The sequence below is a fragment of the Spermophilus citellus genome, assembly GCF_964194105.1.
Source record: "Spermophilus citellus genome assembly, chromosome: 9".
NCBI classification, from domain to species: Eukaryota; Metazoa; Chordata; class Mammalia; order Rodentia; family Sciuridae; genus Spermophilus; species Spermophilus citellus.
The window spans coordinates 110,409,745-110,426,908 of NC_138191.1; the positions used below are offsets into that span (position 1 = coordinate 110,409,745).

General features: G+C 40.5%; 1 protein-coding gene across 1 annotated transcript; it reads right to left on the minus strand.

The window, feature by feature from the left end:
- Nucleotides 1–1,768: 1,768 nt before the first annotated feature.
- On the minus strand, nt 1,769–10,924 carry NDUFS5 (NADH:ubiquinone oxidoreductase subunit S5). The gene is made up of 3 exons (XM_081305399.1): nt 10,767–10,924; nt 8,064–8,281; nt 1,769–1,983 (listed from the first exon to the last, which is right to left on the minus strand). The coding sequence occupies exons 2-3, from the start codon at nt 8,277–8,279 to the stop codon at nt 1,879–1,881; spliced, it is 321 nt and encodes a 106-aa protein (XP_081161525.1). The 5' UTR covers nt 8,280–8,281; nt 10,767–10,924; the 3' UTR covers nt 1,769–1,878.
- Between the last annotated feature and the right edge of the window lie 6,240 nt (nt 10,925–17,164).

Sequence of the window (17,164 nt, forward strand, 5' to 3'; positions counted from 1 at the left end):
GTACCCAATATAAAAATGGACAAACAGAAAGACAAATCTGTATGATTCCACTTATAAGAGGTAATTAAAAGAGTAAAAATTTAAAACACAGAAAATAGAACAGTGGTTGCCAGGGGCTGGGGAGAGAGAATAGGGAGTTATTGTTTTAATGCGGAGTTTCAAAGTTTGCAAATGAGAGTTCTGAAGATAGATGGTAGTATAACAATACTTTTTTTTTTTTTTAAAGAGAGAGTGAGAGAGGGGAGAGAGAGAGAGAGAGAGAGAGAGAGAGAGAGAGAGAGAGAGAGAGAAAGAGAGAGAGAAAGAGAGAGAGAGAATTTTTAATATTTATTTTTTAGTTCTCGGCGGACACAACATCTTTGTTGGTATGTGGTGCTGAGGATCGAACCCGGGCTGCACGCATGCCAGGCGAGCGCGCTACCGCTTGAGCCACATCCCCAGCCCCACGAATGTACTTTATATCAATAAACTGAATACTTAAAAATGGTTAAAGTTAGCGGGGCACTGTCGCGCACTTTTATAATCCCAGAGACTTAGGTTGAGGCAGGAAGATTGAAGCTGGAGGTTAGTTGCAGCAACTTAGTGAGACCATTTCAAAATAGAAAGAAAGGTGCTGGGAATGTAGATCAGTAGTAAGGCACCTGTGAATTTAATCCCTAGTACCTCTCCAAAAAACAAAACAAAAACAAAAAAATCTAAGGTAGTAAATATTTTCAGTGGTGCTGGAAATAGAACCCAGGGCCTTGTAAATGGAGGTAAGCGCTCTGCCACTAACCTGTATCCACAACCCGATATGTAAATTTTATGTGCATTTTACCATTTTTAAAAATTAGGAGCTAGTCATGATGGTGCACACCTGTAATCCCAGATACTCAGGAGGCTGAGGCAGGAGGATGGCAAGTTCTAGCTTCAGCAACTTAGGGAGACCTTGTCTCAAAATAAAAAGGGCTGAGTGTGCAGCTCAATGGTAAAGCATCTCTGGGTTTGATCCCCAATAACATACACACACACACAAAAAAAAAATGGGGGGAAAAATGTTACAGGATATCTGAGGTTTCGATTATATTCTCAACACTTACTGATTTTCTAAAATTTATATTTTCCTTTCTACATCTAGATTTTTCTTTTAGAAACATGTTTTTAAACATGTCAATTTAAATGAAATAAAATAGAATAAAATAAAATACCACTGATAGAGGATAGCAAATTGAAACAGTAACTCTGTTTCTTCAAAATTACTTAAACCTCACACTTTCTTAGCCTTAAAGTTAGATGTCACAAACCTTAGGAAATACACAACATTGTCTTCCCTCTCCCCTTTCCCCCAGCCTAACTGTTTTACAGAAAATAAACCAGAATGGAAAGACTAAATAACACTGGGGCTTCTTAAAAGAGTTAAAATATTTAAAGTACCTCTGTAATAAGCATTCAGAAAATGTTAATAATTCCCTAGATAATTTTTTAGGTCTAGGTAGAGGCATTTTTCCAAACTTAAAAAAATTGTTTGTAAGCCATATATGGTGGCACATGCCTGTAATCCCAATGGCTTGGAGGCTGAGGCAGGAGGACTGCTAAATTCAAAGCCAGCCTCAGCAACTTAGCAAGACCCTTATCAAAAAAAAAAAAAAAAAAAAAAAAAACAGGCTGGGATGTGGCTCAGTGGTTAAGCACCCCTGGGATCAATCCCTGGTACAAAAAATAATAATAATAAATAAAAAGGTTATAATCTTATCATGGAAAAGGATGATCCAAGAGAAAACAGAACAAATAAGATGGAGCAATCCTTTATTTTATACACTTTGAAGTTTTCAGTAAACAATCTTTCAATGGAAAAGAGAACATGAAACATCAGCCTCTTGCCATCAGCAGCTGCTCTGCTCAGGGCCTAGGATCCGCCTTGCCCAAGTGGTGAGGTGGAGGGGTGTAGTTCCCTTCCTTTATTAGCTTATCCCGCTGCTTCTTGATGGTATTCACACGTTTCATCTGTCAAAGGAAAAAAGCATTTAAAGTAGAAGAAAAGTTGTATCAGAAAGCGAGGTCTGGAGAATCCAAGCTAGATTTTTGTTTCATTTTTAAATTCTGTAAGGTTTTTCATCCTATAAAGGAACTTTAAGACAAAGTCCATCATTTTCTTTTTACTGTGCTAGGAATGGAAATCCCCCACACATGCTAGGCAAGAGGATCACAAGTTCAAGGATGGCAGGGGCAACTTAGCAAGACCTGCCCTCAAAAAAGGGCTTGGGGGTAGGGTGGGGTGCTGGGTTCAATCCTCAGCACTACATAAAAATAAAATGATTTTGTCCATGTACAACTAAAAATACTTTAAAAGAAAAAAGAGGGGAGGGCTGGGATTGTGGCTCAGTAGTAAAGTGCTTGCCTAGCATGCGTGAGGCACTAGGTTCGATCCCCGGCACCACATAAAAATAAACAAATGAAATTTAAAAAAAGAGGGCTGGGGATATAGCTCAGTTGGTAGAGTGCTTGCCTCACATGCACAAGGCCCTGGGTTCAATCCCCAGCACCTTAAAAATAAATAAACAAACAAATAAGATTTAAAAAAGAATAATAAAAAAAAAAAAGGTTGGGCATATAACTCAGTGATAGAGCACTTGCTTAGCATATGCTAGATCCTGGGTTCAATTCCCAGTACTGTAAAAATGAATAACATAAAATAAAAAATGAAAAAGGGCTGGGATATAGCTCAGTAGTAGAGTGCTTACCCAGAATACAAGAGGCCCAGGGTTTAATCCCCAGGAACTGGGTGCAGTGGCACACACTTTAATTCTAGTGACTGAGGAGGCTCAGGTAAGAGGATTCCAAGTTTGAGGCTAACTTCAATAGTTTAGGAGGCCCTGTCTCAAAATAAGAAAATGGGGTGGGGTGGGGGGCTGTGGATATAGCTCAGTTGGTAGAGTGCTTGCCCTGTATGCATAAGGCCCTGGGTTCGATCCGAAGCACTACAGAAAAAAAGAAAAAGGAAAAGAAAAGAAATAAAACAGGGGATGTGGCTCAAGCGGTAGCACGCTCGCCTGGTGTGCGTGCGGCCTGGGTTCGATCCTCAGCACCACATACAAACAAAGATGTTGTGTCCGCCGATAACTGAAAAATAAATATTGAAATTCTCTCTCTCTCCTCTCTCTCTCCCTCTCTCTTTAAAAAAAAAAAAAAATTAAAAAAAAAAAACAGGGGCTGGGGATGTGGCTCAGTGGTTAAGTGTCCCTGGGTTCAATCCCAGGTTCAAAAAGCAAAAACAAAAATTCAGTAAGGGGGCTGGGGATGTGGCTCAAGCGGTAGCGCGCTCGCCTGGCATGCGTGCGGCCTGGGTTCGATCCTCAGCACCACATACAAAGATGTTGTGTCCGCCGAGAACTAAAAAAATAAATATTAAAAATGCTCTCTCTCTCTCTTTAAAAAAAAAAAATTCAGTAAGGTACAAAGAAAGAAACAGTCAATATGAGGTCTCTTTTTAGGTAAAAAAATAAAGGCTTGGAAAGTGCTTGGCCAACTTTGAGCCCTGAGTTCTATTCCATTCTCTGATGGGCCACTGGTTTCTTCCCAATAAATCAAAGCCTAGCCACAACAATGATATGTTTGGCCCATGGTTTCTGTAACATAGAAAGTATACTTACCAATCCTGAGGCATTCCTCTAATCAAAGCCCTTCAATGGCTTCTCCTCATAATGGCTTCCAAGGACCTCTCTGACTTTATCTTTTAATATCCTTCTCTATTCCAGCTCAGGGACCTTTGCACTTACTGTTTCCTCTGCCCAGAACATTCTTCCCTCATATCCATGTGGCTTTCTTAAATTCTTTGCCTACATCTTCAAATGCTGAGAGCTCTTCTTTGACTAACCTAATATTTGCTTTATAATAATTTTGTTTTTAGTTGTAGATGAGCATCTTATGTGGTGCTCAAGATCAAACCAAGTGCCTCACAGGTGCCAGGCAAGTGCTCTACCACTGAGCCACAACCCCAGCCCTGTTTTATTTATTTATTTTTGTACCAGAAATTGAACCCAAAGGGTGCTTAACAATTGAGACACATCCCCAGCCCTTCTTATTTTTTATTTTGAGAAAGGGTCTTGGTAGGTTGCTTAGCACCTCACTAAATTGCTGAGGTTAGCTTTGAAACTGCAATCCTCCTGCCTTAGCCTCCCAAGCCACTAGGGTTACAGGCATGTACCACCACACCACTGACTACCCTAAGAGCTATTCGGGGTAGCATCCATTTAGCTCCCACGCTAACACTCTCTATCCTACTCCTAGTTTACTTTCCCCATCACACTTACCACCTGACACATCATATTTTGTTTGTCAATTTTCTTCTAATCGCACTAGAATAAAAACTCATGAAGTCAGAGACTTTTGCTATTTTGCTAATTGCGATATTCCTACTGCCTAGAATAGTTCATAACATAATAGGTGCTCCAATTAATATTATCTTTAAATTAATGACTATCTTTTACCAAAGGCACAAAGTTAGCATATTTAGCTAAAATCTTATCAACTTTAAAGAAGTAATATGGGGTGGGACTGCGGTTGTGGCTCAGTGGTAGTGCTTGCCTAGCACATATGAGGTACTGGGTTCAATCCTCAGCACCATATAAAAAACAAAATAAATAAAATAAAGGTATAGTGTCCATCTACAACTAAAAAAAATAAAATAAAAACAAGAAGTAACATGGATATAACTTTGGTAGGAAGAAACTCTAAGTTAACCAAAATACTGATATAAATATTAACAATTTTAAATGGACTATATTCTTTTTCTTATTTTACCTAGTACTGGGTTTAGCCCAGGTATGTTAAACAGCAACACCCCAGTGTTATTTATTTTTTTGAGATAGGGTCTTGAAAAATTGCTGAAGGGGCTGGGGATGTGGCTCAAGCGGTAGCGCGCTCGCCTAGCGTGCGTGCGGCCCGGGTTCGATCCTCAGCACCACATACAAACGAAGATGTTGTGTCCGCCGAGAACTAAGAAAAAATAAATAAATATTAAAATTCTCTCTCTCTCTCTGTCCCCCTCTCTCTCACTCTCTCTTAAAAAAAAAAAAAAAGAAAGAAAAATTGCTGAAGCTGGCCTCCAACTTGTGATCCTATTGCCTCAGCCTCTAGAGTGCCTAGGATTCTGAACATGTGCCACCTAGCTAGGTTTAACAGACTACTTTCTTACCATTTCTCTCAAAAGCATTTCTTTTTTTTAAATTTTTTTTAATATTTATTTTTAGTTTTTAGGTGGACACAATATCTTTATTTTATTTTTACGTGGTGCTGAGAATCGAACTTAGTGCCCCAAGCATGCCAGGCAAGCACGCTACCACTTGAGCCACATCCCAAGCCCCTCTCAAGAGCATTTCTGAACGAGTCTCCCAACAGAACAAGTCATGGTTGACAATACCATATATCAAATCTTTCTGAGCAAGAAGCAATAACCACTGAATGGGGCTGAGGAAATAGTGGTAAAGTGCATGCTTAACATGCACAAGGCCTGGGTTCAATCCCTAGCACCAACAAACAAACAAGGAAAAACAATTAAAAAATGGGGGCTGGGGATGTGGCTCAAGCGGTAGCGCGCTCGCCTGGCATGCGTGCGGCCCGGGTTCGATCCTCAGCACCACATACCAACAAAGATGTTGTGTCCGCCGAGAACTAAAAAATAAATATTAAAAATTCTCTCTCTCTCTCTCTCTCTCTCTCTCTCTCTTCTCTCACTTAAAAAAAATTCTCTCTCTCTCCCCTCTCTCAAAAAAAAAAAAAAAAATTAAAAAATGACACTCAGTGTTGTAGATAAGGACAGTCTCTAGAATAGCCTTACCAGACTGAAATCCCAAGTCCAACACTTACTAGCTCTAAGAGTTTAGGCAATGTCCTTAATTTTTCCTTGTCTTAATTAATTTATTTATTTTAGGTGCCAGGGCTTTGCAGATGGTATGTTAAGTGCTTTACCACTGAGCTACAACCCAATCCCCTCTCAAATTTTAAACTTATAATAGAAAAAATAATAGTAACTCATCTCACAGGATTATTTTGAGAAACAAATGCATTATTATTTTTTTTATTTATTTTTTACTTGTAGTTGAACACAATACCTTTATTTTATTTATTTATTGTTACATGGTGCTGAGGATTGAACTCAGGGTCTCTCAAGTGCTAGGCTAGTGCTCTACCGCTGAGCCACAACCCCAGCCCACAAATGCATTATTATATACTAAGAACTTTTAACAAAATATTTTTAGATGTAGATGGACACAAAACATTATTTAATTTGGTGCTGAGGATCAAACCTAGTGCCTCACATAAGCAAGTGCTTTTACCACTGAACCACAACCCCAGCCCTGCTAAGAACTTTTTAACAATGCTTGATTCTAATTCCCTGATTTACTAATTTCTTTGCCTATAGGAAGTTATTCAGTCATTTAGCAACACCTGTAACATGGTAACTTATCTATTCATAAACTATAAGTTTAGGAGTGAGTTTGGAGGCAGCTCCAATTTCCCCTTATAAGAAAACTAAGACAAAGAAGAGGACTTGCTCAATGTCATGAAACTAGCAGTGGCAGAACCAGCACCAGAATCTGGCTCTCTAACTCCCAATCTGATGTTTTTTCCACCTCACACACTACCTCCTCCTGATACAAATTTTTGAAGATTATATAAACATCTGGATCTGAGCAATAAATAACTGGGCCAGAAGAAAAAAAGTTAGAGGACATGCTGTGAACTAAATGGCTATAAAGTGGCCACAATCTACCCATCGTCCCTGGATAATACTAAACTATTAACTAATGAATGACTGGATTCCGGGAGAGATCAATATAAGAACACTACCTGATACTTCCTCATTCCTTCCAAGTTTAGCTTCCTATTATCCAAATTTCAATAGCAGATGTTAACAGATAAGAACTTTAAATTATTTTTTGGCAGGGGTGCCAGGGTGGTACTGGGGATTGAACTCAGGGGCACTCAACCACTAAGCCACATCCCCAGCCCTTTTATTGTATTTTATTTAGAGACAAGTTCTCACTGAGTTGCTTAGTCCTTGCTGAGGCTGGCTTTGAACTCACTATCCTCCTGTCTCAGCCTCCTGAGTTGCTGGGATTATAGGTATGTGCCATCACACCCAGCCAAGAACTTTAAATTGATCCAGTTTGCTGCAAATGTAACTAAAAATTTAACTCCCTGAACCCCAAGAATTTGTAAGTAATAGAAACATTGCTATGGGCTGGAGATATAGCTTAGTGGTAGAATGCTTGCATGGCATGCATGAGACCCTGGGTTCAAACCTTAGTACCACATAAAGAATTAAAAGTTGTTTAAATATGTTAAAAAAGAATGTTAAAAGTTTTTTTTTCTATATGGATCCAGGCTTGGCACCATACTCTGGGACTATGGGCTAAGGAAGGAGGATCACTTAAGTCCAGGAGCTGGAGACCAGCCTGGGCAATGTGGCAAGATACTATCTTAAAAGGGAAAAAAAAAAATCTATTTTTTATATCTGAAGCACAGAATTAGGCAAAATTAAAGCCCAAACCAAGAGATTTCTTCTCTATGGGAAAATAGGTCCCTTTATGTTATAAAACTCATACAACTCTTGAGGAGGTGGGCACTGTGCTGCTAAGATCTTTTTTACTCTGCATCTTTGGTCAACAATCTCTTTAACACTTCCATCTTCCCTAAAGTATGAACGAATTCAGACTGCTATATGATCTTCATTCTAACAGATCTGCAGGATATAACCTCTTCTCAATGAGTGTTTAATGAATTTAAAATATTTTTTGCCCAGAGACTTTCAAGGACAGTTAAAACACCCAAAGCTACTTGGTATTTTCTGCTTTATAGCCTACTGAAAAAAATGTACACACATATAATTTCTAACCTGGTGGCTACAGCAGGGAAAATTTGGGAGAAGGTGAGGAAGAACACTAAGGAAGAATGGGCCTCCTCAGATCTGAAGGCACTTGGTCTCTCAGTAGCCCCAGTCCCAAGACCAATTAAAAACACTTTAAAAATAGCCCCAAAGAAATAAGCAAGTCATTCAGCTCCCATCTCCACCATTTCCTCACCGTTTTCAGCCGAAGCAAACATTCTACAAAATCTTCATATTCTATCTTGCACTCTTTCTGGGCACGGATATTACCAATTCCATGTGCACACTCTATCCATTCTTTTTCAAAAGCGTGGCATCGAGAAGGAATCTTGTAGGGCTGATCAGCACTTTGGATTGTTAGATGACGGTCTAAGTTAATGCCCAACCTTTTCTGCACATCAAAGAAAGGCATGGCTGTAATGGAAGATAAATAATAATAATAATGCCAAAAGAATACAATCAATTGAGACATTACCAAGGAAAAAATGAGATAATCATGATAAGTATCCTCTAGAATGCTGTATTCTCCAAATTTCTTCTCAACAAACTTTTTCATTAGATAGATTCTCCCATTTTATGGTAGGTGAGCAATTTTTGTACTTACACAAAACTCAAGGAAAACAGAACTAGAATTAAAAAACAATGCTAAAAACTCCTCTGTATATTAAGGACATTTTTGTCAAAAGTTCAAAAACTTTCATATTTTGAGTGAATAATACCAGGTATTTGAAATAGATCTGAAGAAAACTGAAAAGAACAAAAAAGATACAAAGACAGAATACTTTTTTTTTTTTGAGAGAGAGAGAATTTTTAATATTTCTTTTTTAGTTTTCGGCAGACACAACATCTTTGTTTGTATGTGGTGCTGAGGATAGAACCCGGGCCGCACGCATGCCAGGCGAGCGCGCTACCGCTTGAGCCACATCCCCACCCCCCAGAATACTTCTTTACATTGTTCTTTTTCCTTTTTCTCTATGAGGATTGAATCCAGGGGCACTTTACCACTGAGCTACATCTCCCCAGCCCTTTCTTTTTTTTTTTTTTTGAGAGAGAGAGAGAGAGAGAATATTTTTAATATTTATTTTTCAGTTCTCGGCGGACACAACATCTTTGTTTGTATGTGGTGCTGAGGATGGAACCTGGGCCGCACGCATGCCAGGTGAGCACGCTACCATTTGAGCCACATCCCTAGCCCTTTCTAATTTTAATTTTGGACAGTCTTACTAAGTTGCTGAAACTGGCCTCAAACTTGTGATCCTCCTGCCTCAATTTGCCAGAAAGCTGAGATTACAGGTGTATGTCAGAGTGAGAAGTTTTTTTACATTTTTTCTGTCCATTCTTTCCATGTCAACTTGGGCGACACATTTCCTGAGAAACCCTCCTGAATCTGGTGTCCCTCCTCTGTTATATAGCATTCTCAATTTCCAAGAAGTACTTTTCACAGTACTATATATAACAGATTTTACTTGTATCTCTCTCCTACTGGATAAAAAATGCTTTGAGGGCAGGGGCTTGGTAACTGCTGAAAAAAATGAATTTACAATAACTGAAGCAGGGCACGGTGATGATGACTGAAATTCCAGTGACTTGGGAGCAGGAGGCAGGAAGACAGCAAATTTGAGGACAGGGGCTGGGGATGTGGCTCAAGCGGTAATGCGCTCGACTGGCATGCTTGGGGCGCTGGGTTCGATCCTCAGCACCACATAAAAATAAAATAAAGATGTGTCCACCGAAAACTAAAAAATAAATATTAAAAAAAAATTTGAGGACAGCCTGGGAAACTAAGCAAGACCCTGTCTCAAAATAATATAAAAAGGGCTGGGGATGTAGCTTAGTGGTAGAGCATACCTGGGTTCAAACCCCAGTACTGCAAAAAACAAAAACAAAACAAGACAAAAAAAAAAAAAAAAAAAAGAAAGAAAGAAAGAAAACCCCACACATTTACAAACCAAAAACACTTAAATGTGCGCCGAGAACTAAAAAATAAATATTAAAAATTCTCTCTCTCTCTCTCTCTCTCTCTCTCTCCTCTCTCACTCTCTTTAAAAAAACAAAAAAACAAAAACACTTAAATATGCAAATAATAAAGAAATGGGTAATTAATTTCTGGTATTCAGTAGAATAAATGAGACATTGGGAGAAGAGAATATACATATCAAATACCTTATACTGTTAAATAAAATAAAGACAAAGAGACAAAGACACACATTATAATAAAACACCATTGTAATTATGTATACAAAGTAGATTTACTGGTGAATTTAATTTCTAAAGTTTCATCCTGTTCTCTCCTGAATAATTTATTTCCAGGCACTGAGAAGGGGGAAAGAAGCTGCTCAACGTGCGCACTTAGAGAGACACTGGGAACTAAAAACCCACTGCAAGAAACAGAGTGGTTCAGAGGTCAGAGTTTTTGAGGAAGCAGCAGAGGAATCCCTGAGACTTGAAAATGCCTTTGAGACGGGCTGAGTTCGCCAAGTGAAGATCGGTGGACACACTACTCCAGTCCAGCAACAGAATGCGTTCCAGCGTGCGTGCTGGGCATGTTTGGGGACACTGAGGCCGCGGAGAGGGTGAAGCACAGAATGCACGACGGGAAAAAAGAAATGAATGAGGCTGGAGGGGCCAAAACCACGCAGGGGCTTGATGGCCGAGATAAGGAGCGTGGATTTCAGTTAAGGAACAGAAGGCCAAAGCATTAATCCGGCAAAAGCTAAATCAACCTGGAAAGACAGCTGAGCGAGGTGCGGTCTCCAGGAGAGGAGGTCACGGGATGTGCCAGAGAGCAGGCGCAGAGCTCGGGCCTGGGAGAAGGGGACACCCAAACCATGAGGGAATTCGTCCAAGACAGGTCAGAAGGAAGCTCATTCACTGCCATGCAGACATAAGCAACTCCTACCTTCCCACCGCCGTGTCCTTGTCCCCTCCCGGGCCCTCGCTTCAGGACGTCCGGCTAGCGACGCACACGCCTGCCGTAAAGGATGCCCGCAGCGCGACGTTTGCAGTTAGACGCCCGGAGCCGACTTTCCCTCTGCAGTCTCGCCCCGGAAACCACAGAAACCTAGCCCATCAATCTGCGCCCGGGTGCCTTTCTGCCTGGGCCTCTGGGGACACTGACTGTGGATACACTGACCTGCCCTGAGCCACCGCTCTGGAGAAGGCTTAGCTGTTAGTGCGTTCTTGCTGTCTCCTAGCATAGGACTAGCACTCCCACGGTAGCGCTGATCGGTGAACGATTTGACTCGGAGCCACCTGTGAAGAACACAGTTCTAGCCCTCAAACTCGTTAAACCCGTGGACTGTGAACCCAGATCACTGAGGGGCAAATTCTGGCAATGCCGCTGTGTGACCCGGAAAGATTTCCTAATCTCGCCCGCCCTCAGTTTCCTCTTTTGTTATAGATAATAGTAATCTGTCCGGCCTGTGGTGCGCTGTAATCCCAGTGACTCAGGAATCTGAGGCAGGAGGCTCACAAAAGTCAAGGGCCAGCCTTGGCGTGACCCTGTTTCAATATAAAAAATAAAGGGGCTGGGGTTGTGGCTCAGTGGTAGAGCGCTTGCTTAGCATGTGTGAGACACTGGGTTTGATTCTCAGCATCGTAAATAAATAAATAAAATAAATTTGTTCAACTAAAAAAAATTTTAAAAAATAAAAATAAAAGAGGCTAAGTATGTGGATTAGTAGTTAAGTGCCCTCCGTTCAATTCTCATACCAATTTGATGATGATGATGATGATGATGATGATGATGATAAAGCCTACAGAGTAGGGTTGTTATAGGGACTAAATTTAAGTTATTATAATTTAGCAGGGCAATGGCTGGCACTTGGAAAGCACTGTAAGCCAGTCACAGTTCTTTGATGTCTCAGCTTCTAAAATTTTGCAGATGGACTAGTAACATGTCTTCCTCTGCTCCAGAAGCTACAGTGATTCTCTTTGATTGTATCAGAGCCTCTTAAGTGTGTGCAATAGGATATACAATTTACATATAAATAATTTGTAAACAAGTATTTATTGGGAGTTTGGGCTGAAAATTTTTTCCCCTTAAATGGTGTGCTATCAAAAACATTTACAGAAGTCAGCCTTCCCAACTTCCCAGCCTCATTGTCCAAAATCCCCTGCCTAATATTCTGAATAAGAGCTTGCTGTTTCAACAATTCAGGTAAAGTCTTGCAGTTTGGTTTCTTAGCCTTTTGATTTTGTTCCCTGGAGCAACAGCATTTTCTTCCTATCTCCACTTCTCATACTCAATTCCTGTTTTGCTTCTGGACTTCTGCACAGGTTTTTTCCCAAAAAATGGAATAACTGTGACCAAGGCTAAGGGTCACCCATCCTGGAGAAATTCCTAAGATGCACAACTTACTGGTTTCATTTGACCATTCCAGCTCTCCAATATCCCATCAGATATGGTTCACATGAAAATCAGGTATAGTCCAACTAGAATTTCCTGAGCACCTAATATATGTCCAGCAGAATACTGGAAGATTATGTATTTGGTAACTCATGGACCTTGCTCACAAAGTACTATTGGCAAAGTATTGATCATCACCCTTTCCAGTTACTCCCTATCTTTCTTTCTTTTCCTTCTCCCCCTCCTTTTGTTTAGTGGTGCTAGGGATTAAACCCAGGGCCTGACATGGTAGGCAAATGCTCTACTACGAAGCTATACCCACAGCCCTCCCCACTTTGTTGTTCTTTGATGATATCTTCCTGGCCACTTAGGCATGAAAAATCCCTAGAGTTTTATATCAATATTCCTTCAACAGGTTTCCAACCTATTTCTTATTTTCTGACTCCCAAATTTTGCATTCAATCTGTTTTGCATAATCAGTCATTCTAAAATAGATTTATTTTATCACTCCTCAGAAATACCATGTAGAAATAGTACAATGATGGGCATTTCAAACATTTCCAGGCCCAAACAGGACTCAGTATAAGAAAATGACAACAAAAGCACATGGTAAATGACAATCAATACTTCACCTCAGTTTAAGGGATGGAAGGGATAGTGGGAAATGTGATAAACTGGAGGCCATATATTTTGTTTAAAGGTACAACAGATACACAGCTCCAGCTTATTAATTATGAAAGAATCAGGGCTGTAAATTGTCAAATCTTCTGATGTTTCAAGAGAAGCTAGAAATCTTAGTGTTTAAATGTTAGGTCTCCTATTTTAAAATATGGGGAAACTAACATTTGGGGGCGGGTAATGGGGATTGAACTCAGAGACACTGGACCACTGAGCCACATCCGCAGCCCTGTTTTTTTTTTTTTTAAAGAGAGAGTGAGAGAGGAGAGAGAGAGAGAAGAGAATTTTTAATATTTATTTTTAGTTCTCGGCGGACACAACATCTTTGTATGTGGTGCTGAGGATCGAACCCGGGCCGCACGCATGCCAGGCGAGCGCGCTACCGCTTGAGCCACATCCCCAGCCCCCAGCCCTGTTTTTTTAATATTTTATTTAGAGACAAGGTCTCACTGACTTGCTTAGCACCTCTTTTTTGCTGAGGCTGGCTTTGAACTCCAAAGGCTTCTTGCTTTCAGTCTTGCTGCCTTCTTATTCACTTTATGGTTGACCATTTCTTTTCTTTACATTTCTTTTTCTTGTGGTACTGAGAATTGAACCCGGGGACTCATACTTGCTAGGCAAGCATTGTACCACTGAGCCACATTCCCCAAGCCCCTGACCATTTCTTTTTTAAATCTCAAATATGATTATCTAAAAAATACTTTTTAAACTCTGACCACGTCATGATCCTTACTGGGCTCTTGGGTTGTAGATGCAATCAGCATGCTATAGCAAGTGATCTTTCTATTATAAAAAGATGAACTAGGGCGGGGGTGTAGCTCAGTGGTAGAGCAGCTGCCTAACGTGCCAAGGTCCTGAGCAGCACAAAAGAGGAAGAAACACAAAAGTAGGGAGCCATTCATTCTGCGGGTGCTGTGTGGTGTCCATACATTTAAAAAAGCTCAAAATCTTGAATTTGACGTTCCAGACTCTTCATGACTTGGTTTCTTTCCACTTCTAAATCCTCGAATCCACTGTTTGCCATACCTACTCAAACTTGTGTCCTCAGCCATCCAGAATTGCTGCTTCCAAGTTTTCTAGGAGCAGTTTCCTCTACCTGGGATGATCCTATCACTTCTAGCACGCTTCCTTCCCACTATCTTCAGGCGTATACCTAATCCATTCATACGGTTTGTCTTGCCATTTTCTGACAAAAACTTCCCGAATTTTTGAGACTCCGTAAATTTCCATCGGAGAAAGTGTGGACACAGCTAGCCCCTCCACTGGACGGTGCAAACAACCTGGCCTACAGAGGCGGCAGCTCTTCCTCCACCTTCAAGGATGGAAAACTACAACTCCCAGAACCCCACGCGCGCGGTTGCTGTGGAGCTCACGGGCCGCCGGGATTTTGCTGTTATGTCACGTAATCCGTGCGGAGAGGGGCTTGTTGGTGTTCCATTTCTCCCCGCCCCTTTTACCTGTTCTTTCAGGGCCCTCTTGCATCACGGCAGGCAAACCCCCTGCCCGGAAGTTCTTCAGTACTCCCCCGCAACACCTTTTCATGGCCTCCTTTGCTTCGTTAGAGTGTAGTTAAAGGACTTTACGCCTCTGGAGGCAAGCCCCAATGTCTCCTCTTTTCATTTCATTTTCAAGACTACGTTTTGAGACCAGGTGGAACCCGACTAGAGGGTTCGCTGCAGAGTTCCTGGGGATGTGTTCTTCCAGCAGAGCTTTGGAAGTATAATGAGGTGGGGCTTGAAGTCCTAAACGAAGGTCCCCAGGCTTTCCCCTCTAAAGAGACGGTTAGTTGATGCTGAGCACCGAGCGTTGGGACATAACCAGCGGGGCGGTCTGAGTGTCCTTGGGTATCTCTTCTCTGAACCTTTGTTCTTGATCTGCAGGGTTTCCTCATCTTGACATACTCCTTCGTCATAAGCGAGAAAACTTAAACACTACCTTTTAGAAATTTAGCTCTTGTATGGACTATTGAAGTTTTTCCTTTCATACTGTCCCCAGAAACCTATACTTTGCCCATCATCTTTATCTTTCATGGTGCTCCTATTGACCTCTGCTTGGAATTAAATTCCATTCTTGATAGATGCCAACTTGAGTGGTGATCATCTTTCTGCTCCCTTCATCAAGGCATTTACCTATTCATTAGATAAATGTTTACTGAGCACTACTGTTTGCCAAGTATTGTTCTAGGCATTAGGAATATATCACTGAACTGAATAGACAAGGTCCCTGCTCTTGTGGCACTTATATTCTTGTGAAGCAAGACAGGCAAACTAGTAAATAAGTTAACCCAAGATTTAAAGGTGAAGAAGACAAAAATGGTAATGGCAGTAACTGATGACTAAGTTGGATTGTGAGACCTTTTCTGAGGTGGAGTAATTAACACAGAACTTCATCTTGGCACTTCTCATTATGCTCTTATTACATTGTATAATGCATTTATTTGTCTACATTGACTCTTTCACTATACTGAGTTCTTGGTAATAAATGAAGTATGTGGCTATGCTTCATTCATTGTATTACCTGAAACTACCCTTAACTCCCAGATCAAATAATTTTAAACCTTCTACAGGTTATCTCTGCAGCCAAAGTAAGAAGAGAAGCAGTCATTACTGGACACAATCTAGTGGACAAAACTGTAATAAAACTCCTTGCATTGTTAAGTGTTCTGGTGTGTCTAGACAGATAGCAGGGTGCTTCTGGGGAAAGCTACTCAGCTGCCCTGGCAGCCTCCTTTCAACTAGTTTTTTAATGACCCTGATCTCAGGAATGCTGACTCACTAATAAGACTATCTAGGGCTGGGGTTGTGGCTCAGCGGTGGAACGCTTGCCTAGCATATGAGAGGCTCTGGGTTTGATCCTCAGCACCACATAAAAATAAAATATTGTGTCTAGCTACAACTAAAAAATAAATATTAAAAAAAAAAGACTATAGGGCTGGGGATGTGGCTCAAGCGGTAGTGCGCCTGCCTGCCATGCGTGCGGCCCGGGTTCAATCCTCAGCACCACATACAAACAAAGATGTTGTGTCCGCTGAAAACTAAAAAAAATATATTCAAATTCTCTCTCTCTCTCTTAAAAAATAAAAAAGACTATAAAACTAGCTCCAGTGAACTTATGGTGACTATATATGTCAGGTGTAGTGAACTGTCTCTGGTCTTACCACTTGTGTTTTTGTTTATTTTCCTTCATGTAATCATATCATTTGAGGCTTAGCCGTACAGCGCTTGCCTAGCCTTGGGTTCGATCCTCAGCACCACATTAAAATAAAGATATTTTGTCCAACTACAACTAAAAAATAAATATTAAAAAAAGAGAACCTAATTAAAGTCAAGAGGCAGCTCAATATATTAAAATAAGGGGAATTAGTTTTAGGGATGGAATGTTTATCAACTTCAGGTTACCCCTGACACTGCCCTCCCTCCAACTCAGTTTACTTCAGTGAATGCTAATTGTTTCAACTTGGTATTTCCTCCATCCCCAGATGGCATTCTTTTTTAGTTCAGAGGGTCACTCTGGTTTCCTTTATATTCCAAATGTTGCAATCCATTACTTTATCTTTCAGATTACTTTGTTTCTCTGCTCTATTCTATCCCAAACTTCACTTACTGGGTTAGGGATGGAGAATTTACAAATTCACTCTTTCCCCAAATGTACTAGGATCTACAGGTTACCCAGTTGTTTATTCAAACCTGTGTAGCAGTGGTATCAAATAAAGTGGTATCAAATAAAGTTATTGCCATTAGCATTTTTGTCTTCTTCACCTTTAAATCTTGGGTTAACTTATTTACTAGTTTGCCTGTCTTGCTTCACAAGAATATAAGTGCCACAAGAGCAGGGACCTTGTCTATTCAGTTCAGTGATATATTCCTAATGCCTAGAACAATACTTGGCAAACAGTAGTGCTCAGTAAACATTTATCTAATGAATAGGTAAATGCCTTGATGAAGGGAGCAGAAAGATGATCACCACTCAAGTTGGCATCTATCAAGAATGGAATTTAATTCCAAGCAGAGGTCAATAGGAGCACCATGAAAGATAAAGATGATGGGTCAAGTATAGGTTTCTGGGGACAGTATGAAAGGAAAAACTTCAATAGTCCATATAAGAGCTAATTAATGCCTTTAATAAGTAAATTTAAGAGACTCTATGTTCTCCCACTCCTAAAAAAGGGACCAGCAGTAGCTAATAGAATTAGACTAGATTAGAAAGTGAAGGGGAAAGAGATAAAACTAAGAGAAAATCTCTCTCTGAACATGTGTTATGGGGACCAGGAA

Excerpts from the sequence above, each read along its gene's own strand:
- NDUFS5 (XM_081305399.1), bottom strand. The coding sequence starts at position 8,279 with ATGCCTTTCTTTGATGTGCAGAAAAGGTTGGGCATTAACTTAGACCGT. Across the intron at positions 1,984-8,063 it reads GTTTGCTTCGGCTGAAAACG|ATGAAACGTGTGAATACCAT; the intron begins GTGAGGAAATGG and ends TTCCTTTGACAG.